Source organism: Mustelus asterias, unplaced genomic scaffold (genome assembly GCF_964213995.1).
Source record: "Mustelus asterias unplaced genomic scaffold, sMusAst1.hap1.1 HAP1_SCAFFOLD_629, whole genome shotgun sequence".
NCBI lineage: Eukaryota > Metazoa > Chordata > Chondrichthyes > Carcharhiniformes > Triakidae > Mustelus > Mustelus asterias.
In genome coordinates, this window is record NW_027590578.1 from 45,505 (window position 1) to 72,949 (window position 27,445).

Genomic DNA, 27,445 nt, shown 5'->3' on the forward strand with positions numbered 1-27,445 from the left:
GACTCGTTTCGATCGCCTCAGGGGGTCGGAGAGGAATTTCCCAGATTTTTTTTTTCCCCATATTGGCCCTGGGGTTTTTCACTCTGGGTTTTCGCCTCTCCCTGGAGATCACATGGTCTGGAATGGGGGGGTGGGGGTGAGTTAATAGGTTGTAATGAACAAAGCATCGTAGCTGTGAGGGACAGCTCGGTGGATAGGATATTGGTATGTAGATAGGCTGGAAAATTGGGCGGGGATCCTGGATTCAGGATTCAATCCTGGACCGGGGAGCGGCGCGGGCTTGGAGGGCCGAAGGGCCTGTTCCTGTGCTGTATTGTTCTTTGTTGTTCTTTTTCTGTTCCCTTGTACATTAAATCAGGACCTCTCCAATCCGGTTGCTCAGCTATTGGGTCCCATTTTCAATCCACGTCACTGATGAGGATTTCGCTTTGTACTGAATCACTTACTAACCCGATACTCCTGGTGCAAGAATGCTGGTCCGCAGTGTGGAATGGACATTCAGCTGCCTCTCATATAGAGAGGCAAAGTTACAGAATTTCCAATTTGACATTGTTATTGAGTTCAGCTCCTTGCAGATAAATCCCAGCGGTCACCACACTGCCTATGGTAGCCCCACCCACAGTTTTCCTGTGCTGTTCGCACTCTGATATTTTATTGGAGATGTTGATCTTTGTTGCTTTTCCCTGTTTGGCACTGATTGGATCAGCAGTCCAATGGGGAGACAAGCTATATTTCCACTCTGATAGAAGATTTGACAGGCTGCAAAATTACAAATTGAGAGAACATCATATGGAAATATCTCAGACCATTCATTGTTCTGTCACTTCTTATGAGGTAGATGTTTTGACTAAAAAATCATCCTCCCCCGCACGATAGCTGATATCCCAAACATGATTAATAACAAACTGCTTGTTATGTTGCTGTGAGGATGGATATTGTCATTCTCCATGTCAGAACAGAGCCATCAGGACTCAGGGGAATGGTCGGTTCCTGAAATGACGGTTGAAGGGGAAAGTAATCCCCTGTCGTGGGATGACCAAATTCACTTTGTTCCATTCGTCCCTCCGCCAATAGGATGAATTGCAGATAAAGGAACTGTGAGGTCATTGGTTGAACTGAAGAACATAGGAGGTTGAATCCGATTGGATGTCATCTGATGACGTTTTCAATGGTAAACCAATCAACAGGTAGCCGGATATGACTCACCCTTTTCCCAACTCTTGACCGACACAAATTCAGCTTCAACCCGTTCTGGTCAAATTCGCTGCGAGCTCTGCAAACATGTGTCTTGTTACTCTGTATTTATTCCTCACAGCGGCAGCTCTGTTAATCGGTAAGTTCACAAGTTGCTCACTCTGTGTTACACACCATTACCACACACTATATTCTGTCGGGCGGTTCGCTCAATGCAAGGGGGTTGATCAGGGAATGGATTGATCACAACATCGAAAAGTTATTTGGATCTCTCTGGTCTCAACACTGAACACTGTTGGGATTCGGCACATTTCCCCCAGGGATTGATAGAGAATGAGTTGGGCTCAGATTCCAGCTCCTCTGATACCAGTGAACCACTTTGGCAAACATCACATTTCAAACAGACCGTGAGCAGTTTCCAGTTACAGGGACTGAAGACGAGGAACTGATCTCGTTAGAAAGAAGAGAATGTTTATGGTGGAAGTTTTATTTAATCGCCACAAACGTCTTCCCATTCCAGCCACTGAACTGTGAAAAATATGTTTCTGTTTTGCTCTCTGATTTCTCCCTGAGATTATTTTTGCCGATAACGGGCAATATCTGGGAAAACTGAGATAAATTGCAATGCTTAATTTAATATTTCTTTGGACTCTTCCAGGACATTCCCGAGGAGATTCTGTTTCACAGACAGCGGCTGCAGTCACCGTCACTGAAGGAGATGATGTTCGGTTGCTCTGTAATTACACAGCTACAGACATCAACCCTTATCTATTCTGGTACCGTCAGTATCCCAGTGGATCCATGGAATATCTGCTGCAGACAAATAAATACACCGGGAACACAGGGAGATCCAAAGGGGACCGTTTTTCAGCAGAACTCAATGATACAACCCGCACAGTCCCTCTGAAAGTGTCTGAAACAGAGCTGGCAGACTCCGGGGTGTATTACTGCGCACTGAGACCCACAGAGACACAGAGCTGGGCTGAACCTCTACAAAAACTGCCAGAGCCTCACTCAACATAACAGAGCGTTAGGCAAACATTGTGATCAGAGTGAGTCTGATGTGGAACCTGAAATCGTGCTGGTATCTCAAACTTTTAATTCTAATATATACATATGTATTATTTATAAATATATTACTAAACAAAAACAATGGGGGCAGCTTAGGGAATGAACATTTGACTATTTATAGAGTTTGATGTCCCAAAGTGTTTCCCTGTCACTGTACAAAACACAGCAGCCAATTTGGACTCAGTGTGACGTTTCATTCAGTAATATTGTAGTGTTCTGTCTGTTTCAGGAATTGTGATTGGTGAACAGATATCAAACAGGACATTTCTCTGGTCTTCTTGGAAACAGTGACCATGTGATGTATCACCTCCAGCTGAGAGGCAACACGGTGCCCCCGATTGAACAGGTCACCGAGAGGCTGGCAGCTCTGACTGTGCACCGTTCCCTGAGCACTGCACTGTCTCCTCGGTAAGTTCCCGGATTCTTATTCCTGCCAGACTGCCTGTGTCCTCTGGAGCGGAAAGAATATCTGAACCGACTGGAGACAGAATCCGGGAAATCCTAGGAGGTGGTGGCCACTCATTAACCCAATCCGGGAAAGAAACGGATTTAAATTAAAAAATGAAATTAAAAATAAACTTTTCTGGCCGTGGAAATATGAAGACAATGAATTTAATCTCCAGAAAGATATTTCAGTCGAAAACAGAAAGAAATATTTTTATGGATGCCTTTTACAGACTTCAGATGTCCAAAAGCGCTTTTTAACCCAAGGAAACTCATGTCCAGTGTCGCCGCTGTGGTGATGGCAGAAACTTTATTAACACAGAAAACAGTGGGAATGTTTAATTCTCTGTCAGACAGGGTTGCCACACTGATCCAGGAATAAAGAGATTGCGGAGTCCAGGTATTTGAAGGTTACTTTGAACTCTCTCACACACAGGGACACACGCACACACTCTCCCTCTGTCTCTCGATGCAAAATCTCTGTCAGAGAGTGTGGCAAAACCTGTGCAAAATCTCACTAGCTGTCCTGTCTGGAGACAATACACATCTGTTTAACCTGTGCTTAATGCTCCCTCCACTCACATTGTCTGTACCTTTAAGACTTGATTAGTTGTAAAGACTCACATTCCAATCATTATTCATGTAAATTGAGTTTGTGTCTTTGTGCACTGTTTGTGATCAGAACTCCCACTCACCTGACGAAGGGGCAGCGCTCCTTTGGTTTTTGCTACCAAATAAACCTGTTGGACTTTAACCTGGTGTTGTGAGACTTCTTACTGTGTTTACCCCAGTCCAACGCCGGCATCTCCACATCTTGTCTAGGTCACCAGAGGAACAGATTGCGAAATGATGAGACATATCTTTATGGCGCAATGCATGCAGTTAACCTCCAAATCTACTTCAGAGCAGCGGTAATGAAAGTTCTCAGATGTAGAGATCATGTAGCCAAAAATTACTGTTATATCATCTTCCAGGGCCGTTAACTGTGATTGCCCCAGCAATTCCTAGAACCAAACATTGGATGTGTCAAAGTCTGCTGTAGTTATGAATACTTGGATTGCTCAATAATAATTTCAACACAGACTCACCTCGTTAAAAAGGCTGTATTATCCGACAGTACCACGCACCACTTCCTGAATCAGTCGCTAATCAGCCATGCTAAACTCTCCCTCAGTGTACCCGAACAGGCGCCGGAGTGTGGCGACGAGGGGATTTCCACAGTAACTTCACTGCAGTGTTAATATAAGCTTACTTGCTACACTAATGAATAGACTGAAGCACTGAACTTCTGATCTAACCAATGACAGAAATCGACCAGCGGCAGCAATGTCTAGAAAAGCACAATGGTGTTAGAATGAATAGCAGCAACCGGAAGCTGTGGCCGGGGTCACCGCAGACTCAAAGCTGATGGAAGTGCGGAGTTCTCAGCGGCAGTCGCAGGTGATGGAGAGGAAACAGCGACAGCTGAAACCTGCAGCAGTCTGTGACAACCTGCATCTGCTCACTGCTCAAGTGACTGAGAAAAAATAGTGTCGGGCGGGCGCGAATGGATCAGAAACAATTGACTCTCCCTGTGGCTCAATGAAAGACCTTTCCCAATTGCTCTTCTCACCCCTCATTCCACGGGTTGTTTTCCGTTCTCAAGGTCTGACAATGCCTTTTTGAAATTTACTATTGAATGCTCTTCCTTTATAGTTTGCGGCGCTCTACTCCAGATGGTAACAAATATCAATGCAATGAATAACATTTATCGATCCCTGTCCACTTTTCTGTGAAAATGGGATGACTTGGTCGTTTATTTATCGAACAGGTTCATTGCTGCCTTTGTTCGTTCAAATGAACAGCGAACCGGTCTGAGAGACCTTGGGACCTCTCTCAATGTCTGGCCCTCTACCACTTCATTAAATATCCCATAACTTACCCGGAATACTGCTCTGTCTAGATAGGCACAGAAAGCTTTCAGATATGGAGTGACTGTCCCTTAGCACTCCTGACTGGTCTTCCAGAGCTTTCAACTCCGATGGAGTCTGGGAAACTCAATGTCTGTCACTCGTCCCTGCAGCCGAACTTAGAATGTGTCACAGACTGGAATGGGATTTATCACAGGAAATAGACAAGGATCCTTTTAATATTGACTCACGGAATACCACGATTATTCCAATTTGGAAGCACCATGGAACATGCGCTGCCCGGATGACATTTCCACAGAAAATAACCCAATTTAAATGTATTTTATCCGTTCTTTTTTGATTTTAAAGAGTAAACCCAAATCGGCAACAGGTCTCACTGATCGGGTGACTGTGGCGCGTATCCAAGGGAGAGAGTGATTAAAAGTCCAGCTCTCTAAACAGGCTGTACACGTTCCGGGTGATCGCGGCAGGTTTTTGTACGGCCCTGTACGGTCTTTGCTAGACTGTGCCTCCATCGCACAGAAATAGGTGGCGGTGTCTGTCAGCCGAGCTTCACTAACATTCAGAACGCTGTGGTTCTCTGAGAAACTGTACTGAGCCGTGATCCTGCCCTGATCGCTGGTACCGCTCACCAGGTGCTGCACGGTTCTGTCTGGATTTTGTCTGTACCATTGAAGGAGCTGTCCAGTTACTGTGGTTGAACAGTTCAACGATGCAGTGGCTCCCTCGGTAACAACCACTGACTCCGGAGACTGTGATAGCTCTTCACTGCCAGCGGCATCTGGGAAGAATATGTACATTTGCAGTAAGAACATATCGTACTATAATGTAGCACAATAAAGTACCATTGTATTCACAATTCGAGATGACACAATAAAGCTGAGTACAATTTAACAGAACATAACATTGCTGAGGTGTGAAATATTGCTGTCAGAAATAGTGACCACACTTACACTGAGGGAACAGTAAGGAATCCAGGAAAATAATCACCAAAGTGAAGCTCAGAAACATGTTGGATCCTATCGGCTTGTGTGAAACAGCTGTCAGCAGATCCCAGGCTGAGAGAAGCTCCTGGGAAAGCAATGCTATTGGATATCAAACCGAGCCCCAAACCAGTCACAGAGTGTCGGTGAGAGCCGGGTCTCTGGGACTTGTGATCACAAAGTGAATCAGTGAGGGAGCTTCAGCATTGATAGTGCGGGGGAGGAGAGTGCGCATGCGACAGAACATCCGGTATTGTGACGTCAGAACATCCGGCATTCTGACGTCAGAACATCCGGCATTCTGACGTCAGAACATCCGGCATTCTGACGTCAGAACATCCGGCATTCTGACGTCAGAGCATCCGCGGCATTGGAACCTCATAGAATCATAGAATGCCTACAGTGCAGAAGGAGACCATTCGGCCCATTGAACCCGCACCGACCACAGCCCCACCCAGACCCTCTCCCCGTAACCTCACATCTTTACCCCGCGAATCCCGCTGACAGGAGGGAGCAATTCAACATGGCCAGTCAACTTAACCCGCACATCTTGGGACTGTGGGAGGAAACCGGAGCACCCGGAGGAAACCCACGCAGACACGGGGAGAACATCCAAACTCCAGACAGACAGTGACCCGAGGCTGGAATCGAACCGGGGGCGCTGTGAGGCAGCTGTGCTAACCACTGTGGCACCGTGCCGCCCAACGTCAGACGTCAGAACATCGTGTATTGTGACGTCGGAATGCGGATATGTGTGGCGTCAGAATGTGTGACGTCACCCTGTAGCCCATGTGACGTCACTGTGAATTGCGAGTGACGTCAGTGGGTCTGGATTGTGGGTCAGAGACATCTCTCCTGGAGCTGATCTGAATATTCAGCCCTGAGTTGATGGGAATTAACAGCTGATCTGAAACATCTCTCCCGGAGCTGATGTGAATATCCAGCTGTGAGGTTGCGGAATTAAGATCTAATCAGAAGCAGGGAGGTCCTGCCTTCATGTGGGCCAGTGGTACAAGCAACACCGGGATCCACAGCCAAGGCTTATGAGAAAAAGCTCTGTTTTGAAACAAATATAAGGAAGATTTTGCTAATACAGGTCTCCCAGTAGAATCTATCTACCAGTTAAGCTTCCTTTTCTGCTTCCCATAAATTGTTTATTCCTTTAAAACCAAGGTTTGATGTTCAGGTCAACTCCGGGAAAGTGTTTCCGCCGGCAGAACTTTGGAAAACACAAGCGTCTACTTTAGGAGGGGAGAGTGCAATGGAAAGATTAGATTAATTGATTACTCTCCGATTTGTTAAACTTGGAAGGTGGTCATCGGATCCCTACAGTGCAAAAGGAGGCCATTCGGCCCATCAAGTCTGCACCGACTATTGTCGAGGCCCTATCCCTGCGGTGTCTAAAGAGATGGCGGAAGAAGAGATAATAGTAAGTTTTAGAAGGAAATGAGAGATAAGTTGAAAGCAGAAAAATGTCCGTGACTGTGAGAGATTCGAGGTTTGAAAGATGAATTGAAGAAATCTGTCAACTCTGAAATCTGTTAGGCAAAGATACCATGGGCCGAGTGGCCACATCTCCTGCATTGATACGCTATGTTTCTATTTTGTTCATGTCCCTGGCCCCGTAATGCCCCTCCCTCTCTATTTCTTCTCAGTCACTTGGATAGTGAGCAGGTGCAGAATGGTGACAGATTCCGGAGATGGAAGTCTCGCTATTTCTGTTCCGGGTGCAGCTGAAGCTGCCGCACACTCCACTCAATATTTTGTCTACTGCATCCCCGCCCACGACTTCCGTTTTCTGCTCTCGTGATTGGACGGATTGCTGCCGCTGCTCCATTCCTCTCATTGGTTGGATCAGCAGTGCAGTGGAACAGTGTCTTTCTGTCTCTGACAGGATTTCACTCATTGCAGAGTTACAGACTCAGGAAGCATCATGGTGAACTATCTCACTCCGATCCTCATCATTCTCTCACTTCTCAGTAAGCATTTTCTTCCCAGTAAAACTACAAGCTCCTCCTGACTGCTGTAACCCAGATATTCTTGTTGATAAAACAATAGTGATGATGATAATTGTATCGTTTAATCTGAGGCTAACTCTGATTGTCATATTGCTGTTGTTTCTGTTAGAATGGAGCCACCAAGACGAAGTGGAACAATTGGATCCTGGAATAAAGGTTAAAGAGGAAAATGATGTCACACTAACCTGCGCTTTGAAAACAAGCGATTCCAACCCTTATGTGTACTGGTACAGTCAGCAGCCCGGGAAAGCTCCAGTGTACATGTTTAAGCTTATTGGAGAGAATGTACAAAGGAACACCGACCTCAATGATCGGTTTTCTTCCAAATTTGATAAAAAGAACAAGACTAGCGAGCTAACGATCAGTAACACACTGATTTCCGACAGCGCCGGGTACTTCTGTGCCATGAAGCCCACACTGCTGCAGAGATATAGCGAATCCCGTACAAAAACCCCACACTGGCAGTTCCAGTTAGTTCCCAGCAGGGTGCGCGCGCACACACGCGGGTAATTCAATTTCCACAGAGAGAGTGACAGAGATTCTTAACATTGCAACAAAAGACAACACTCAAAAACAGCAACTGGTGTGGTCCAGTTGCAGTTACATTAGTTAATGGTCGGAGCTTACATTTGCAATATCGATCTGAGCTACTTCAACACTTTTTCTTTCGTTTTCGATGCCCTTCTCTGCCTATTTGTTGCAAACTGTCCATGTCTGCTGATTTATGGAAATTCTGCACATTTCCTTTCAAGTCTTTAACATAAGCATTAAAGTTGTTGGAGAAGATTCTTAAAGATAGGATGTATGCGCATTTAGAAAGGAATATACTCATTAACGATAGTCAACATGGTTTTGTGAGAGGGAGGTCATGCCTCACTAACCTGGTGGTGTTTTTTGAAGAAGTGACCAAAATGGTTGACGAAGGAAGGGCCGTGGATGTTGTCTATATGGACTTTAGTAAAGCGTTTGACAAAGTCCCTCATGGTCGGCTAGTGAAAAAGGTTGGATCCCATGGGATAAAGGGGGAGGTGGCTAGATGGGTGGAGAACTGGCTTGGTCATAGAAGACAGAGGGTGGTAGTGGAAGGGTCTTTTTCCGGCTGGAGGCCTGTGACTAGTGGTGTACCGCAGGGCTCTGTATTGGGACCTCTGCTGTTTGTGATTTATATAAATGATCTGGAAGAAGGAGTAACTGGGGTGATCAGTAAGTTTGCGGACGACACAAAACTGGCAGGACTTGCAGATAGTGAGGAACATTGTCAGAGGCTACAGAAGGATATAGATAGGCTGGAAATTTGGGCAAGGAAATGGCAGATGGAGTTCAATCCTGATAAATGCGAAGTGATGCATTTTGGTGGGAATAATGTAGGGAGGAGCTACACGATAAATGGAAGAACCATAAAGGGTGTAGAGACGCAGAGGGACCTGGGTGTGCAAGTCCACAGATCTTTGAAGGTGACGTCACAGGTGGAGAAGGTGGTGAAGAAGGCATATGGCATGCTTGCCTTTATAGGACGGGGCATAGAGTATAAAAGTTGGGGTCTGATGTTGCAGATGTATAGAACGTTGGTTCGGCCGCATTTGGAATACTGCGTCCAGTTCTGGTCGCCACACTACCAGAAGGACGTGGAGGCTTTGGAGAGAGTACAGAGGAGGTTTACCAGGATGTTGCCTGGTATGGAGGGGCTTGGTTATGAGGAGAGATTGGGGAAACTGGGGTTGTTCTCCTTGGAAAGACGGAGGATGAGGGGAGACTTAATAGAGGTGTATAAAATTATGAAAGGCATAGATAGGGTGAACGGTGGGAAGCTTTTCCCCGGGTCGGTGGTGACGTTCACGAGGGGTCATAGGTTCAAGGTGAAGGGGGGGAGGTTTAACACGGATATCAGAAGGACATATTTCACACAGAGGGTCGTGGGGGCCTGGAATGTGTTGCCGGGCAAGGTGGTGGAGGCGGACACACTGGGAACGTTTAAGACTTATCTAGACAGCTATATGAACGGAGTGGGAATGGAGGGATACAAAAGAGTGGTCTAGTTTGGACCAGGGAGCGGCGCGGGCTAATTGTTCCTGGTTTCTCGTTTCAAGGCTTCATTCTATGATCATCTTGCTGGTGCCAGTACAGAGCGAGACTGCGGATAGTTGGGAACCTGTCTCGGGGGCAGGGAATTCATATGGTTTTCGTGGAAGTGGAAATGACTCGGGTTGGGAAGCATTTTCCGATCAGGGCCATTGTGATCTCCTGGACTCGTTTCGATCGCCTCAGGGGGTCGGAGAGGAATTTCCCAGATTTTTTTTTTCCCCATATTGGCCCTGGGGTTTTTCACTCTGGGTTTTCGCCTCTCCCTGGAGATCACATGGTCTGGAATGGGGGGGTGGGGGTGAGTTAATAGGTTGTAATGAACAAAGCATCGTAGCTGTGAGGGACAGCTCGGTGGATAGGATATTGGTATGTAGATAGGCTGGAAAATTGGGCGGGGATCCTGGATTCAGGATTCAATCCTGGACCGGGGAGCGGCGCGGGCTTGGAGGGCCGAAGGGCCTGTTCCTGTGCTGTATTGTTCTTTGTTGTTCTTTTTCTGTTCCCTTGTAAATTAAATCAGGACCTCTCCAATCCGGTTGCTCAGCTATTGGGTCCCATTTTCAATCCACGTCACTGATGAGGATTTCGCTTTGTATTGAATCACTTACTAACCCGATACTCCTGGTGCAAGAATGCTGGTCCGCAGTGTGGAATGGACATTCAGCTGCCTCTCATATAGAGAGACAAAGTTATAGAATTTCCAATTTGACATTGTTATTGAGTTCAGCTCCTTGCAGATAAATCCCAGCGGTCACCACACTGCCTATGGTAGCCCCACCCACAGTTTTCCTGTGCTGTTCGCACTCTGATATTTTATTGGAGATGTTGATCTTTGTTGCTTTTCCCTGTTTGGCACTGATTGGATCAGCAGTCCAATGGGGAGGCAAGCTATATTTCCACTCTGATAGAAGATTTGACAGGCTGCAAAATTACAAATTGAGAGAACATCATATGGAAATATCTCAGACCATTCATTGTTCTGTCACTTCTTATGAGGTAGATGTTTTGACTAAAAAATCATCCTCCCCCGCACTATAGCTGATATCCCAAACATGATTAATAACAAACTGCTTGTTATGTTGCTGTGAGGATGGATATTGTCATTCTCCATGTCAGAACAGAGCCATCAGGACTCAGGGGAATGGTCGGTTCCTGAAATGACGGTTGAAGGGGAAAGTAATCACCTGTCGTGGGATGACCAAATTCACTTTGTTCCATTCGTCCCTCCGCCAATAGGATGAATTGCAGATAAAGGAACTGTGAGGTCATTGGTTGAACTGAAGAACATAGGAGGTTGAATCCGATTGGATGTCATCTGATGACGTTTTCAATGGTAAACCAATCAACAGGTAGCCGGATATGACTCACCCTTTTCCCAACTCTTGACCGACACAAATTCAGCTTCAACCCGTTCTGGTCAAATTCGCTGCGAGCTCTGCAATCATGTGTCTTGTTACTCTGTATTTATTCCTCACAGCGGCAGCTCTGTTAATCGGTAAGTTCACAAGTTGCTCAAGTCTGTGTTACACACCATTACCACACACTATATTCTGTCGGGCGGTTCGCTCAATGCAAGGGGGTTGATCAGGGAATGGATTGATCACAACATCGAAAAGTTATTTGGATCTCTCTGGTCTCAACACTGAACACTGTTGGGATTCGGCACATTTCCCCCAGGGATTGATAGAGAATGAGTTGGGCTCAGATTCCAGCTCCTCTGATACCAGTGAACCACTTTGGCAAACATCACATTTCAAACAGACCGTGAGCAGTTTCCAGTTACAGGGACTGAAGACGAGGAACTGATCCCGTTAGAAAGAAGAGAATGTTTATGGTGGAAGTTTTATTTAATCGCCACAAACGTCTTCCCATTCCAGCCGCTGAACTGTGAAAAATATGTTTCTGTTTTGCTGTCTGATTTCTCCCTGAGATTATTTTTGCCGATAACGGGCAAATTCTGGGAAAACTGAGTGAAATTGCAATGTTTAATTTAATATTTCTTTGGACTCTTCCAGGACATTCCCGAGGAGATTCTGTTTCACAGACAGCGGCTGCAGTCACCGTCACTGAAGGAGATGATGTTCGGTTGCTCTGTAATTACACATCTACAGACATCAACCCTTATCTATTCTGGTACCGTCAGTATCCCAGTGGATCCATGGAATATCTGCTGCAGACACATAAATACACCGGGAACACAGGGAGATCCAAAGGGGACAGTTTTTCAGCGGAACTCAATTATACAATCCGCACAGTCCCGCTGAAAGTGTCTAAAACAGAGCTGGCAGACTCCGGGGTTTATTACTGCGCACTGAGACCCACAGAGACACAGAGCTGGGCTGAACCTGTACAAAAACTGCCAGAGCCTCACTCAACATAACAGAGCGTTAGGCAAACATTGTGATCAGACTGAGTCTGATCTGGAACCTGAAATCGTGCTGGTATCTCAAACTTTTAATTCTAATATATATATGTATTATTTATAAATATATTACCAAACTAAAACAATGGGGGCAGCTCAGGGAATGAACATTTAACTATTTGTAGAGTTTGATGTCCCAAAGTGTTTCCCTGTCACTGTACAAAACACAGCAGCCAATTTGGACTCAGTGTGACGTTTCATTCAGTAATATTGTAGTGTTCTGTCTGTTTCAGGAATTGTGGTTGGTGAACAGATATCAAACAGGACATTTCTCCTGCTCTTCTTGGAAACAGTGACCATGTGATGTATCACCTCCAGCTGAGAGGGAACACGGTGCCCCCGATTGAACAGGTCACCGCGAGGCTGGCCGCTCTGACGGTGCAGCGTTCCCTGAGCACGGCACTGTCTCCTCGGTAAGTTCCCGGATTCTTATTCCTGCCAGACTGCCTGTGTCCTCTGGAGCGGAAAGAATCTCTGAACCGACTGGAGACAGAATCCGGGAAATCCTAGGAAGTGGTGGCCACTCATTAACCCAATCCGGGAAAGAAACGGATTTAAATTTTAAAAATGAAATTAAAAATAAACTTTTCTGGCCGTGGAAACAAGAGGACAATGAATTTAATCTCCAGAAAGAAATTTCAGTCGAAAACAGAAAGAAAGATTTTTATTGATGCCTTTTACAGACTTCAGATGTCCGAAAGCGCTTTCTAACCCAAGGAAGCTCATTTCCAGTGTCGCGCTGTGGTGATGTTAGAAACTTTATTAACACAGAAAACAGTGGGAATGTTTAATTCTCTGTCAGACAGGGTTGCCACACTGATCCAGGAATAAAGAGATTGCGGAGTCCAGGTATTTGAAGGTTACTTTGAACTCTCTCACACACAGGGACACACGCACACACTCTCCCTCTGTCTCTCGATGCAAAATCTCTGTCAGAGAGTGTGGCAAAACCTGTGCAAAATCTCACTAGCTGTCCTGTCTGGAGACAATACACATCTGTTTAACCTGTGCTTAATGCTCCCTCCACTCACATTGTCTGTACCTTTAAGACTTGATTAGCTGTAAAGACTCACATTCCAATCATTATTCATGTAAATTGAGTTTGTGTCTTTGTGCACTGTTTGTGATCAGAACTCCCACTCACCTGACGAAGGGGCAGCGCTCCGAAAGCTCGTGGTTTTTGCTACCAAATAAACCTGTTGGACTTTAACCTGGTGTTGTGAGACTTCTTACTTTGTTTACCCCAGTCCAACGCCGGAATCTCTACATCTTGTCTAGGTCACCAGAGGAACAGATTGCGAAATGATGAGACATGTCTTTATGGCGCAATGCATGCAGTTAACCTCCAAATCTACTTCAGAGCAGCGGTAATGAAAGCTCTCAGATGTAGAGATCGTGTAGCCAAAAATTACTGTTATATCATCTTCCAGGGCCGTTAACTGAGATTGCGCCAGCAATTCCTAGAACCAAACATTGGATGTGTCAAAGTCTGCTGTAGTTATGAATACTTGGATTGCTCAATAATAATTTCAACACAGACTCACCTCGTTAAAAAGGCTGTATTATCCGACAGTACCACGCACCACTTCCTGAATCAGTCGCTAATCAGCCATGCTAAACTCTCCCTCAGTGTACCCGAACAGGCGCCGGAGTGTGGCGACGAGGGGATTTCCACAGTAACTTCACTGCAGTGTTAATATAAGCTTACTTGCTACACTAATGAATAGACTGAAGCACTGAACTTCTGATCTAACCAATGACAGAAATCGACCAGCGGCAGCAATGTCTCGAAAAGCACAATGGTGTTGGAATGAATAGCAGCAACCGGAAGCTGTGGCCGGGGTCACCGCAGACTCAAAGCTGATGGAAGTGCGGAGTTCTCAGCGGCAGTCGCAGGTGATGGAGAGGAAACAGCGACAGCTGAACCTGCAGCAGTCTGTGACAACCTGCATCTGCTCACTGCTCAAGTGACTGAGAAAAAATAGTGACGGACGGGCGCGAATGGATCAGAAACAATTGACTCTCCCTGTGGCTCTATGAAAGACCTTTCCCAATTGCTCTTCTCACCCCCCATTCCACGTGTTATTTTCCGTTCTCAAGGTCTGACAATGCCTTTTTGAAATTTACTATTGAATGCTCTTCCTTTATAGTTTGCGGCGCTCTACTCCAGATGGTAACAAATATCAATGCAATGAATAACATTTATCGATCCCTGTCCACTTTTCTGTGAAAATGGGATGACTTGGTCGTTTATTTATCGAACAGGTTCATTGCTGCCTTTGTTCGTTCAAATGAACAGCGAACCGGTCTGAGAGACCTTGGGACCTCTCTCAATGTCTGGCCCTCTACCACTTCATTAAATATCCCATAACTTACCCGGAATACTGCTCTGTCTAGATAGGCACAGAAAGCTTTCAGATATGGAGTGACTGTCCCTTAGCACTCCTGACTGGTCTTCCAGAGCTTTCAACTCCGATGGAGTCTGGGAAACTCAATGTCTGTCACTCGTCCCTGCAGCCGAACTTAGAATGTGTCACAGACTGGAATGGGATTTATCACAGGAAATAGACAAGGATCCTTTTAATATTGACTCACGGAATACCACGATTATTCCAATTTGGAAGCACCATGGAACATGCGCTGCCCGGATGACATTTCCACAGAAAATAACCCAATTTAAATGTATTTTATCCGTTCTTTTTTGATTTTAAAGAGTAAACCCAAATCGGCAACAGGTCTCACTGATCGGGTGACTGTGGCGCGTATCCAAGGGAGAGAGTGATTAAAAGTCCAGCTCTCTGCACAGGCTCCAATTTCTGGATGATCGCGGCAGGTTTTTGTACGGCCCTGTACGGTCTTTGCTACACTGTGCCTGCATCGCACAGAAATAGGTGGCGGTGTCTGTCAGCCGAGCTTCACTAACATTCAGAACGCTGTGGTTCTCTGAGAAACTGTACCGAGCCGTGATCCTGCCCTGATCGCTGGTACCGCTCACCAGGTGCTGCACGGTTCTGTCTGGATTTTGTCTGTACCAATGAAGGACCTGTCCAGTTACTGTGGCTGAACAGTTCAACGATGCAGTGGCTCCCTCGGTAACAACCACTGACTCCGGAGACTGTGATAGCTCTTCACTGCCAGCGGCATCTGGGAAGAATATGTACATTTGCAGTAAGAACATATCGTACTATAATGTAGCACAATAAAGTACCATTGTATTCACAATTCGAGATGACACAATAAAGCTGAGTCCAATTTAACAGAACATAACATTGCTGAGGTGTGAAATATTGCTGTCAGAAATAGTGACCACACTTACACTGAGGGAACAGTAAGAAATCCAGGAAAATAATCAACAAAGTGAAGCTCAGAAACATGTTGGATCCTATCGGCTTGTGTGAAACAGCTGTCAGCAGATCCCAGGCTGAGAGAAGCTCCTGGGAAAGCAATGCTATTGGATATCAAACCGAGCCCCAAACCAGTCACAGAGTGTCGGTGAGAGCCGGGTCGCTGGGACTTGTGATCACAAAGTGAATCAGTGAGGGAGCTTCAGCATTGATAGTGCGGGGGAGGAGAGTGCGCATGCGACAGAACATCCGGTATTGTGACGTCAGAACATCCGGCATTGTGACGTCAGAACATCCGGCATTCTGACGTCAGAGCATCCGCGTCATTGGAACCTCATAGAATCATAGAATGCCTACAGTGCAGAAGGAGACCATTCGGCCCATTGAACCCGCACCGACCACAGCCCCACCCAGACCCTCTCCCCGTAACCTCACATCTTTACCCCGCGAATCCCCCTGACACGAGGAGGCAATTCAACATGGCCAGTCAACCTAACCCGCACATCTTGGGTCTGTGGGAGGAAACCGGAGCACCCGGAGGAAACACACGCAGACACGGGGAGAACATCCAAACTCCAGACAGACAGTGACCCGAGGCTGGAATCGAACCGGGGGCGCTGTGAGGCAGCTGTGCTAACCACTGTGGCACCGTGCCGCCCAACGTCAGACGTCAGAACATCGTGTATTGTGACGTCGGAATGCGGCTATGTGTGGCGTCAGAATGTGTGACGTCACCCTGTAGCCCACGTGACGTCACTGTGAACTGCGAGTGACATCAGTGGGTCTGGATTGTGGGTCAGAGACATCTCTCCTGGAGCTGATCTGAATATTCAGCCCTGAGTTGATGGGAATTAACAGCTGATCTGAAACATCTCTCCCGGAGCTGATGTGAATATCCAGCTGTGAGGTTGCGGAATTAAGATCTAATCAGAAGCAGGGAGGTCCTGCCTTCATGTGGGCCAGTGGTACAAGCAACACCGGGATCCACAGCCAAGGTTTATGAGAAAAAGCTCTGTTTTGAAACAAATATAAGGAAGGTTTTGCGAATACAGGTCTCCCAGTAGAATCTATCTGCCAGTTAAGCTTCCTTTTCTGCTTCCCATAAATTGTTTATTCCTTTAAAACCAAGGTTTGATGTTCAGGTCAACTCCCGGAAAGTGTTTCCGCCGGCAGAACTTTGGAAAACACAAGCGTCTACTTTAGGAGGGGAGAGTGCAATGGAAAGATTAGATTAATTGATTACTCTCCGATTTGTTAAACTTGGAAGGTGGTCATCGGATCCCTACAGTGCAAAAGGAGGCCATTCGGCCCATCAGGTCTGCACCGACTATTATCTAGGCCCTATCCCTGCGGTGTTGAAAGAGATGGCGGAAGAAGAGATAATAGTAAGTTTCAGAAGGGATTGAGAGATAAATTGAAAGCAGAAAAGTGCAGTCACTGTGAGAGATGCGGGGTTTGAAAGCTGAATTGAAGAATTCTGTAATTCTGAATTCTCCACATCAATTCTGCATTCTGTCAGGCAAAGACACCATGGGCCGAGTGGCCACATCTCCTGCATTGATACGCTATGTTTCTATTTTGTCCATGTCCCTGGCCCCGTTATGCTCCTCCCTCTCTATTTCTTCTCAGTCACTTGGACAGTGAGCAGGTGCAGAATGGTGACAGATTCCGGAGATGGAAGTCTCGCTATTTCCGTTCCGGGTGCAGCTGAAGCTGCCGCACACTTCACTCAATATTTTGTCTACTGCATCCCCGCCCACGACTTCCGTTTTCTGCTCTCACTCTGAACCTATTGTGTGATTGGACGGATTGCTGCCGCTGCTCCATTCCTCTCATTGGTTGGATCAGCAGTGCAGTGGAACAGTGTCTTTCTGTCTCTGACAGGATTTCACTCACTGCAGAGTTACAGACTCAGGAAGCATCATGGTGAACTATCTCACTCCGATCCTCATCATTCTCTCACTTCTCAGTAAGTATTTTCTTCCCAGTAAAACTACAAGCTCCTCCTGACAGCTGTAACCCAGATATTCTTGTTGATAAAACAATAGTGATGATGATAATTGTGTCGTTTAATCTGAGGCTAACTCTGATTGTCATATTGCTGTTGTTTCTGTTAGAAAGGAGCCACCAAGACGAAGTGGAACAATTGGATCCTGTAATAAGGGTTAAAGAGGAAAATGATGTCACACTAACCTGCGCTTTGAAAACAAGCTATTCCAGCCCTAATGTGTACTGGTACAGTCAGCAGCCCGGGAAAGCTCCAGTGTACATGTTTCAGCTTATTGGAGAGATTGTGCAAAGGAACACCGACCTCAATGACCGGTTTTCTTCCAAATTTGATAAAAAGAACGAGACTACCGAGCTGACGATCAGTAACACACTGATTTCCGACAGCGCCGGGTACTTCTGTGCCATGAAGCCCACACTGCTGCAGAGACAGAGCCAATGCCGTGCAAAAACCCCAGACTGGCAGTTCCAGTTAGTGCCCAGCAGGGTGCGCGCGCACACACGCGGGTAATTCAGTTTCCACAGAGAGAGTGACAGAGATTCTTAACATTGCAACAAAAGACAACTCTCAAAAACAGCAACTGGTGTGGTCCAGTTGCAATTACATTAGTTAATGATCGGAACTTACATTTGCAATATCGATCTGAGATACTTCAACACCTTTTTTTTTCGTTTTCGATGCCTTTCTCATAGAAATCATAGAGACCCTACAGTACAGAAAGAGGCCATTCGGCCCATCGAGTCTGCACCGACCACAATCCCACCCAGGCCCTACCCCCATATTCCTACATATTTTACCCGCTAATCCCTCTAATCTACACATCCCAGGACACTAAGGGGCAATTTTAGCATGGCCAATCAACCTAACCCGCACATCTTTGGACTGTGGGAGGAAACCGGAGCGCCCGGAGGAAACCCACGCAGACACGAGGAGAATGTGCAAACTCCACACAGACAGTGACCCAAGCCGGGAATCGAACCCGGGTCCACTGGAGCTGTGAAGCAGCAGTGCTAACCACTGTGCTACCGTGCCGCCCCTTCTCTGCCTATTTGTTCCAGACAGTCCTTGTCTGCTGATTTATGGAAATTGTGCACATTTCCTTTCCCAGTCTTTAACGTAAGCATTAAAGCTTTTTCTGTTCCCTTGTACATTAATTCAGGACCTCTCCAATCTGGCTGCTCAGCTATTGGGTCCCATTTTCAATCCACGTCACTGATGAGGATTTCGCTTTGTACTGAATCACTTACTAATCCGATACTCCTGGTGCAAGAATGCTGGTCCGCAGTGTGGAATGGACATTCAGCTGCCTCTCATATAGAGAGGCAAAGTTACAGAATTTCCAATTTGACATTGTTATTGAGTTCAGCTCCTTGCAGATAAATCCTAGCTGTCACCACACTGCCTATGGTAGCCCCACCCACAGTTTTCCTGTACTGTTCGCACTCTGACCCGTCTCTCCTGTGCTGTTTTCTTGGATATTTCATTGGAGATATTGATCTTTGCTGCTTTTCCCTGTTTGGCACTGATTGGATCAGCAGTCCAATGGGGAGGCAAGCTATATTTCCACTCTGTTAGGCAAAGATACCATGGGCCGAGTGGCCACATCTCCTGCATTGATACGCTATGTTTCTATTTTGTTCATGTCCCTGAGTGGCACACAGCAGAGTGAGAATGGAGGGAGAGTGTGTGGGATGGAGATTTACAGCTTTTGGGGAATGAGAGAGGAAAGAATGTTCTATAGAACCGAGAATTGTCTGTTCTGAATTTCTATCTTGTACTGACAGTGATGAATTTTGTAAACTCCTTTTACAGGATATCAGAAGGTGAAGATTTGCAGGCAGAAATGTCAAACCAAATGTCACACTAAGATCTCACAAATTCACTCTATTTATCGGAACCTGAATATCATCAGTCTTTCAATTTAGAAGGAGAAATTTTTGCCTGTTCTGTCTTTTTCAGGAGATCTTAAATATCAGTGTGCTTGGAAAAGCACTGAAACACACACACACCTGAGTGAGCATGTTCCAGTGTGCACGGACTGTGGAAAGAATTTTAACACAGTCTGAAAAAACATTGCACCATTCACATGAGGGAGAGAAATTAATTGTGTACTGTGTGTGGACAACGCTTCAACAGATCGTGAAACTAGCAGAGTCACAAGGACACCCGCACCATGGAGAAACGGTGGAAATGTGGGGACTGTGAGAAGGGATTCAATTGTCCATCAAAGCTGGAAACTCATCGATGCAGAAACACTGGGGAGAGGCCATTCACCTGCTCTCTTTGTGGGAAGGGATTTAGCCAGACGAGAGATGAAATCGCTGGGCCTCTTGACGCAAATCTTTGTCTCGTCACTGGACACAGGTGAGGTCCCAGAGGATTGGAGGATAGCTAATGTGGTCCCGTTATTTAAGAAGGGTAGGAAGGATCACCCAGGAAATTATAGGCCGGTGAGCTTGACGTCCATGGTAGGGAAGTTGTTGGAGAGGATTCTTAGAGATAGGATGTATGCGCATTTAGAAAGGAATAAACTCATTAACGATAGTCAGCATGGTTTTGTGAGAGGGAGGTCATGCCTCACTAACCTGGTGGAGTTTTTTGAAGAAGTGACTAGAATGGTTGATGAGGGAAGGGCCGTGGATGTCGTCTATATGGACTTTACTAAAGCGTTTGACAAAGTCCCTTATGGTAGGCTGGTGCAAAAGGTTGGATCTCATGGGATAAAGGGGGAGGTGGCTAGATGGGTGGAGAACTGGCTTGGTCACAGAAGACAGAGGGTGGTAGTGGAAGGGTCTTTTTCCGGCTGGCTGCCTGTGACTAGTGGTGTTCCGCAGGGCTCTGTATTGGGACCTCTGCTGTTTGTGATTTATGTAAACGATCTGGAAGAAGGTGTAACTGGGTGATCAGTAAGTTTGCGGACGACACAAACATGGCAGGACTTGCAGATAGTGAGGAGCATTGTCAGAGGCTACAGAAGGATATAGAAAGGCTGGAAATTTGGGCAAAGAAATGGCAGATGGAGTTCAATCCAGATAAATGCGAAATGATGCACTTTGGTAGAGCTAATGTAAGGGGGAGCTATACGATAAATGGCAGAACCAGAAAGGGTGTAGATACGCAGAGGGACCTGGTTGTGCAAGTCCACAGATCCTTGAAGGGGACGTCACAGGTGGAGAAGATAGTGAATAAGGCATATGGCATGCTTGCCTTTATAGGACGGGGCATAGAGTATAAAAGTTGGGGTCTGATGTTGCAGCTGTATAGAACGTTGGTTTGGCCGCATTTGGAATACTGCGCCCAGTTCTGGTCGCCACACTACCAGAAGGACGTGGAGGCTTTAGAGAGAGTGCAGAGGAGGTTTACCAGGATGTTGCCTGGTATGGAGGGGCTCAGTTATGAGGAGAGATTGGGTAAACTGGGGTTGTTCTCACTGGAAAGACGGAGGATGAGGGGCCAATTTTGAATCCACTTTATCAAATTACCCTGTATCCCATGTGAATATACCTTCTGTACAAGTCTCCCATGTGGGACATTGTCAAAGGCTTTGCTGAAATCCATACAAACTACATCGACTGCACTACCCTCGTGTTGTGGGGAAATTTCAAGGAGGCCAATTGTGACTTAACTTAGACAATTCAAAACTCACAAAGATGTAACAAAATTTATTGAACATAAAACAAGAGAAAACAAAAGCACAGCTGACCGGAGACTTCCAAAAGGTTTAAATAGCTCGAAGGAATAGAGCCATAGAACCACTCTGAAAGATCTGAAGTACAAAATGAAATAAAGATCAATTATACTTTGTCATAATCAATAATTCTGCCTTTCATTAGCTTAAAATCAATTTTGTTTACCAGTCATACATCAATACAAATCTCTGTCAAGTACCTCAGCCAACCATATGATACTTAATATCATGGTGAGATTCTATTCGTCCTTCAAATCCGGACGTCTTTCCCTTTTTGGCTCTAACTACACCTCTGTTGCCTGGTAACAGCAGACGCTACCTCAAGGTCAAAATGGACGTTCCCTCCAGCTCACTGCCAAGTTGAATAGACATGTGATCCTGCATCCAGGGGCATGTCTATCCTTGTGTCTGGGCAGTGAATACATCTATTCATAAATGTTGCAGAATACGTACCCTCATAGGAATCCCACCTGATAAGACAATTGCTGATTAACCAGTTCCCAGACCTTTGACTTTAAACTAATGTCGTTTACCACCATGCCTTTCGGTACCTTTGCTTGACCAAAGTGTACAATACATTAAAATACATTTAAAATATCAGCGTATATGTTTTAAATAATAATTACTTGTTTTGATTCACTTTCTGCATTTACATATGTGTAAACTGTTTGTTTTAGCTTGCCCGATAATCATTTAACTCTTTACTGATTTCCTGTCCTCTTAAAGACTGCATTCTGCCTCTAAATCTTATTAGTTGCTGAGGAATCCCCTTCCATACCTCGTTGACACATCTGGTCACCTCCTCAAAAAATTCAATCAAATTTGTTAGGCATGACCTCCCTCTGACGAAGCTATGCTGACTATTCCTAATCAAGCTTTCCCTCTCCAAATGGAGATAGATACTCTCCTTCAGAGGTTTCTTCAATAGTTTCCCTATCACTGACGTGTGGCTCACTGGTCTGTAGTTGCCTGGTTTGTCTCTACAATTCTCCTTAAATAGCGGAACCACATTAGCTGTTCTCCAGTCGTCTGGCACCTGTCCCGTCGCCAGAGAGGAATTGAAAATTTGGGTCAGAGCCCCTGCAATCTCCTCCCTTGACTCCCATTGCAGCCTCGGGTACAATTCATCTGAACCTGGACATTTATCCATTTTAAAGGCCTTGTCCTTCTCTATGTCAATTTGCTCAAGAACCTCAGTCTTGATGGAGCAGGGTCAAGGGGCCAAGTGGCTACCCCTTCTAAAATCACTTCTGAGAGAAACACTTCAGGTAAATTCAACAAGAGAACCATGTAACAACCACAGCCCATCTCCATGGCAATGTGGCATGCTTTGGGGATTCCAAACAGAAATAAGAACTAAATATTTCTTAACTTCCTAACACCTTTTCATTCTGTGATCCTTGTAAAATCTGAAAGCAGGTATTTTCAACAAGACTCAAAGAGCATCAGCCCACTGGAGGCAAAGTCGTGAGACCGGCCAGTCCAACATCAAGTAATCCTCCCCATTGAGAATGAAAAATATGCAGTCCTGGAGATAATTGAGAGTAGAAACAATATCAGATTCCAGCACCTGTAATCACTTGTGAACTCGCTGGTGTCTCAACAGGATGGATAAAAGAGTGAATCCCTTCCCACACTGAGAGCAGGTGAACGGCCTCTCCCCAGTGTGAATTCGCTGGTGTCGCTCCAGGTTGGACAAATGATTAAATCCCTTCCCACACTGAGAGCAGGTGAAGGGCCACTCACTGGTGTGAACTCGCTGGTGTCTCAACAGGTGGGATGACAGAATGAATCCCTTCCCACAGTCAGAGCAGATGAATGGTCTCTCCCCAGTGTGAATTCGCTGGTGGGTCTGCATGCTGGAAGAATCACTGAATCCTTTCCCACAATGAGAGCAGGTGAACGGCTTCTCTCCGGTGTGAACTCGCTGGTGTCTTAACAGGTTGCATAAAAGAGTGAATCCCCTCCCACACTGAGAGCAGGTGAACGGCCTCTCCCCAGTGTGAACTCGCTGGTGTCTCTCCAGGTTGGACAAATGATTAAATCCCTTCCCACACTGAGAGCAGGTGAAGGGCCACTCCCTGGTGTGAACTCGCTGGTGTCTCAACAGGTGGGATGACAGAATGAATCCCTTCCCACAGTCAGAGCAGATGAATGGTCTCTCCCCAGTGTGAACTCGCTGGTGGGTCTGCATGCTGGAAGAATCACTGAATCCTTTCCCACAATGAGAGCAGGTGAACAGCCTCTCCCCTGTGTGAACTCGCTGGTGTCTCAACAGGTGGGATGACAGAATGAATCCCTTCCCACAGTCAGAGCAGATGAATGGTCTCTCCCCAGTGTGAATTCGCTGGTGTGTTTGCAGGTTGGATGAATCACTGAATCGCTTCCCACATTGAGAACAGCTGAATGGTCTCTCCCCAGTGTGAACTCGCTGGTGTCTCCGCAGAGTGGATGACTGAGTGAATCCCTTCCCACACTGAGAGCAGATGAATGGTCTCTCCCCAGTGTGAAATCGCTGGTGTGTCTGAAGGTTGGATGAATCACTGAATCGCTTCCCACATTGAGAACAGATGAATGGTCTCTCCCCAGTGTGAACTCGCTGGTGTGTCTGAAGGTTGAATGAGTTACTGAATCCTTTACCACACTGAGAGCAGATGAATGGCCTCTCCCCTGTGTGAACTTGCTTGTGTCTCAACAGGTGGGATGACAGAGTGAATCCCTTCCCACACTGAGAGCAAGTGAATGGCCTCTCTCCAGTGTGAACTTGCTGGTGTCTCTGCAGAGTGGTTGAGTGAGTGAATCCCTTCCCACACTGAGAGCAGATGAATGGCCTCTCTCCAGTGTGAATGCGCCTATGGTTTTCCAGCTCTGATGGAGCTTTGAATGTCTTCTCACAGTCCCCACACTTCCACGGTTTCTTCATGTTTTAGGTCCCGCTGTATCAGTCCAGGTCAGTTTAACAGCTGAAGCCTCATCCACACAACAAACACATGTACAGTCTGTCCCCGCTATGAATGGTGTGATGGTTTTTCAGCCTCTGTAACTGGTTAATATTCTTTCCACAGTTAGTGCACTGGAACACTCTCACTTGGGTGAGACTGGGCAAACATTCCTCCTTCTAGATTCAAAGACCGATGATATTCAGGTCCCAAGGAATCGACTGACTCTGTCAAATCTAGAACGTCACGTCTGAGATTTCTGTCTGTAAATGCTCCCGTTGCAATATCCTGTAAATGTAGTTTACAAATGCCATCACGGTCAGTACAGGATAGAAATTCAGAACTAACAATTCTATTTTCCTCTCTCATTCCCCAAAAGCTGTAAATCTCCATCCCACACACACTCCCTCCATTCTCACTCTGCTGAATCTAATATTCACCCTCCCAATTCTCCTGAAGGTGCTAATTCAGGCTGATCGACAGATCCATGTTCACTGCTTCCTGTCCTGGACACAGTTGAAAATCTCCCTGTGGGCTGCCAGACAGATATACTCAAGATGGCGCCGGAGCGAGACGACTTCTTGCAGACTGTGCCAAAGCATATCTTCTAATTTTATCTTTTACACTTGTTCTATGCGTCGAAAACTGATTCTCTCTGCACCCTCGCTATGACTGTAACACTACATTCTCTCCTTTCCTTCCCTACGTACGGTATGCTTTGTCTGTATAGCACGCAAGAAACAATACTTTTCACTGTATGTTAATACATGTGACAATAATAAATCAAATCACTGGACTAAATATGTGTGAATTGTAGCGACTGGATTCATTTCCTTTCCCTTTAGTTGCTGCAAGTCCCCAATTTTTCCCAGAATGAGAAAAGAAAGTGTTTTACTCACAGATGTTGGACACAGAAGGAAGTTTGAATCTATCTGAAGCTCAATCTTTGTTCAGAGAGAGGAGGAAGAGGAGCAGCAGCAGTTTGCTGGACAAACAATGGAGGATGCTCTGTGCAGCCATTGACACAAGTCTCGGACTCTGATTGGCTGGAGGACCAGCGCCCATCCGGTCCTCCACGCGTTGCCATTGGTCAATCTCCCGCATGTCGACAATAAGGGGGCGGAACCCGAGCCCACGTGGGGGTGGGCGGGGCTTTGACCGCCAGCCGCGCGGAGCTGGTGTCCAATCCGCAGTGTCTTGTCTCTGTAACCAGTGATATTGCTGCCAATGGGACACTGTGTGCTGAGTCATTGTGACGGCACAATGGAGCCCTGCCTGAATCAGCCAATAACAATCACTCTGCTCTGCGGTGACGTCCTTGGATCCCAGTGCGCGGACCCGGGAGCCCCGCCCCCACCCATTGTTCCCCTCCCCCTTGCACCTCCTCCAGCCAAGGTTTCCAGGCAACCGGCTGGCCGCTCCGGCCAGAGCGAGAAGCCGTTCGGTGATCTCCCCCTCCCCTGGACTGCGCATGTCCAAGGGAGAGGGAAAGCTGCGCATGTGCAGGGGAGAGCCCGCCCCCCCCTGACCTTCATGTTGAGGTCTTGACCAATGGGAAGAATTGGAGGACCGGAAGGACTCTGGTCCTCCAGCCAATCAGAGCACCTCCATTGTCTGACTGCGGAAGTTGGACAATGAACTTGTTCAGCTGCTCATTCCTGCCCAGCAAAGCTGCTGCTGCTTCTCTCTGAATGAAGATTGAGCTTAAGACGGACTCAAACTCCCTCCTGTCGCCTACATCTGTGAGTAAAACACTTTCTTTTCTCCCCCTTTCCATTTCTTTTCTCATTCTGGGGGAAATTGGGGACTTGCAGCAACTGATCACGAGAAATAGAAGCAGGAGAGGTCACCGGGCCCGTCAAGCGACCCTGCCACTCAGTACAATCATGGCTGATCAATGCCGGCCTCCTTTTGTGAGCCATTTCCCCATCGCCCTCTTTTCCTCAATCTGTCAAATATTTATCCACCTCCATTTTAAATATTTCTAATGATTCAGCCTCTACCATGCTTTGGAGCAGCGAATTCCAGAGGTTCACCACCCTCTGCGAGAAGGAATTTCTCCGCACCTCAGTTTTAAATGACTGGCCCTTTAACTTGTAGCTTGTTCGAGACTCTTTTTTTTAATACTTTTCCAAATCAATCAAATCAAATCCAATTCAGAATCGCAACAAGTTGAGACATTTCAGATCCAGGCTGACTAGACAGGGCAAGCGACCAAACCACCCTGTCCTGGGCCTGATCTACATGAGCCAAGCTGATTGGAGAAGGGGGAGGTTCCTCCTCCAAGACTTGGGCTCATTTGCATCTTAGCCAAAAGGCCGAGATGCCGCTTTTAAAAATTGCTTCATGTGAAACACATGAAGCTTCAGTGTAACCTAATGACCTCAACCAAGTGCAGGCGATCCATACTACACTTGATCTTAGCCAAAAGGCCGAGAACTCTTCCATTCGTGAAAATATCTCACCACCTACCCTATCAGGCTCCCTCAGGATCTCATACAGGTTTACAGATGCTCCATAGAAAGCATTCTTTCTGGTTGTATCACAGCTTGGTATGGGGCTCCTGCTCTGCCCAAAACCACAAGAAACTACAAAATGTCATGAATGTAGCCCAATCCATCACACAAACCAGGGCCTCCCATCCATTGACTCTGTCTACACTTCCCACTGCCTCGGCAAAGCAGCCAGCATAATTAAGGACCCCTCGCACCCCGGACATTCTCTCTTCCACCTTCTTCCGTCGGGAAAAAAATAGAAAAGTCTGAGGTCACGTACCAACCGACTCAAGAACAGCTTCTTCCCTGCTGCTGTCAGACTTTTGAATGGACTTACCTTGCATTAAGTTGTTCTTTCTCTACACACGAGCTATGACTGTAACACTACATTCTGCACTCTCTTGTTTCCTTCTCTATGAATGGTATGCTTTGTCTGTACAGCGCGCAAGAAACAATACTTTTCACTGTATGTTAATACATGTGACAATAATAAATCAAATCAAATTATATGTTTGAAAAATGTCATCCTCACTCTTCTAAACTCCAAGGAATACAGACCCAGACTATTTAGCCTCTCTAGATAGGACAACTCTATTTGTTATGACCTAGGTGTCCAGGACAGGAAGCAGTGAGCATGGATCTGTCATTCATCCTGAATCAGCTCCATCAGGAGTGTTGGGTGGCTGAATGTTAGATACAGCAGCGTGAGAATGGAGGGACAATGTGTGGGATGGAGATTTACAGATTTTCATTAATGACAGAGGAAAGGATGTTCCCATAGAAGTGAGAATTGTCTGTTCTGACTGTGATGCTTTTTGTAAATTGTTTTTACAGGATATCAGAAGAG

General features: G+C 46.2%; 2 protein-coding genes and 1 gene segment (V, D, J or C); 2 read left to right on the plus strand and 1 right to left on the minus strand.

Moving 5' to 3' along the window:
* LOC144487166 (M1-specific T cell receptor alpha chain-like) overlaps window positions 1-27,445 on the plus strand; it is a 212,460-nt gene that overhangs the window by 13,733 nt on the left and 171,282 nt on the right. The window lies entirely within an intron of this gene.
* Window positions 11,093-13,332, plus strand: LOC144487167 (T-cell receptor alpha chain V region CTL-F3-like). The segment is given in 3 exon segments: window positions 11,093-11,197; window positions 11,718-11,840; window positions 12,358-13,332. Coding segments are annotated over 3 exon segments (246 nt in total).
* Window positions 21,122-25,570, minus strand: LOC144487165 (uncharacterized). Its single transcript, XM_078205224.1, has 2 exons — window positions 25,003-25,570; window positions 21,122-24,391 (listed from the first exon to the last, which is right to left on the minus strand). Exon 2 carries the CDS (start codon window positions 24,085-24,087, stop codon window positions 22,741-22,743), a length of 1,347 nt encoding a protein of 448 aa, XP_078061350.1. The 5' UTR covers window positions 24,088-24,391; window positions 25,003-25,570; the 3' UTR covers window positions 21,122-22,740.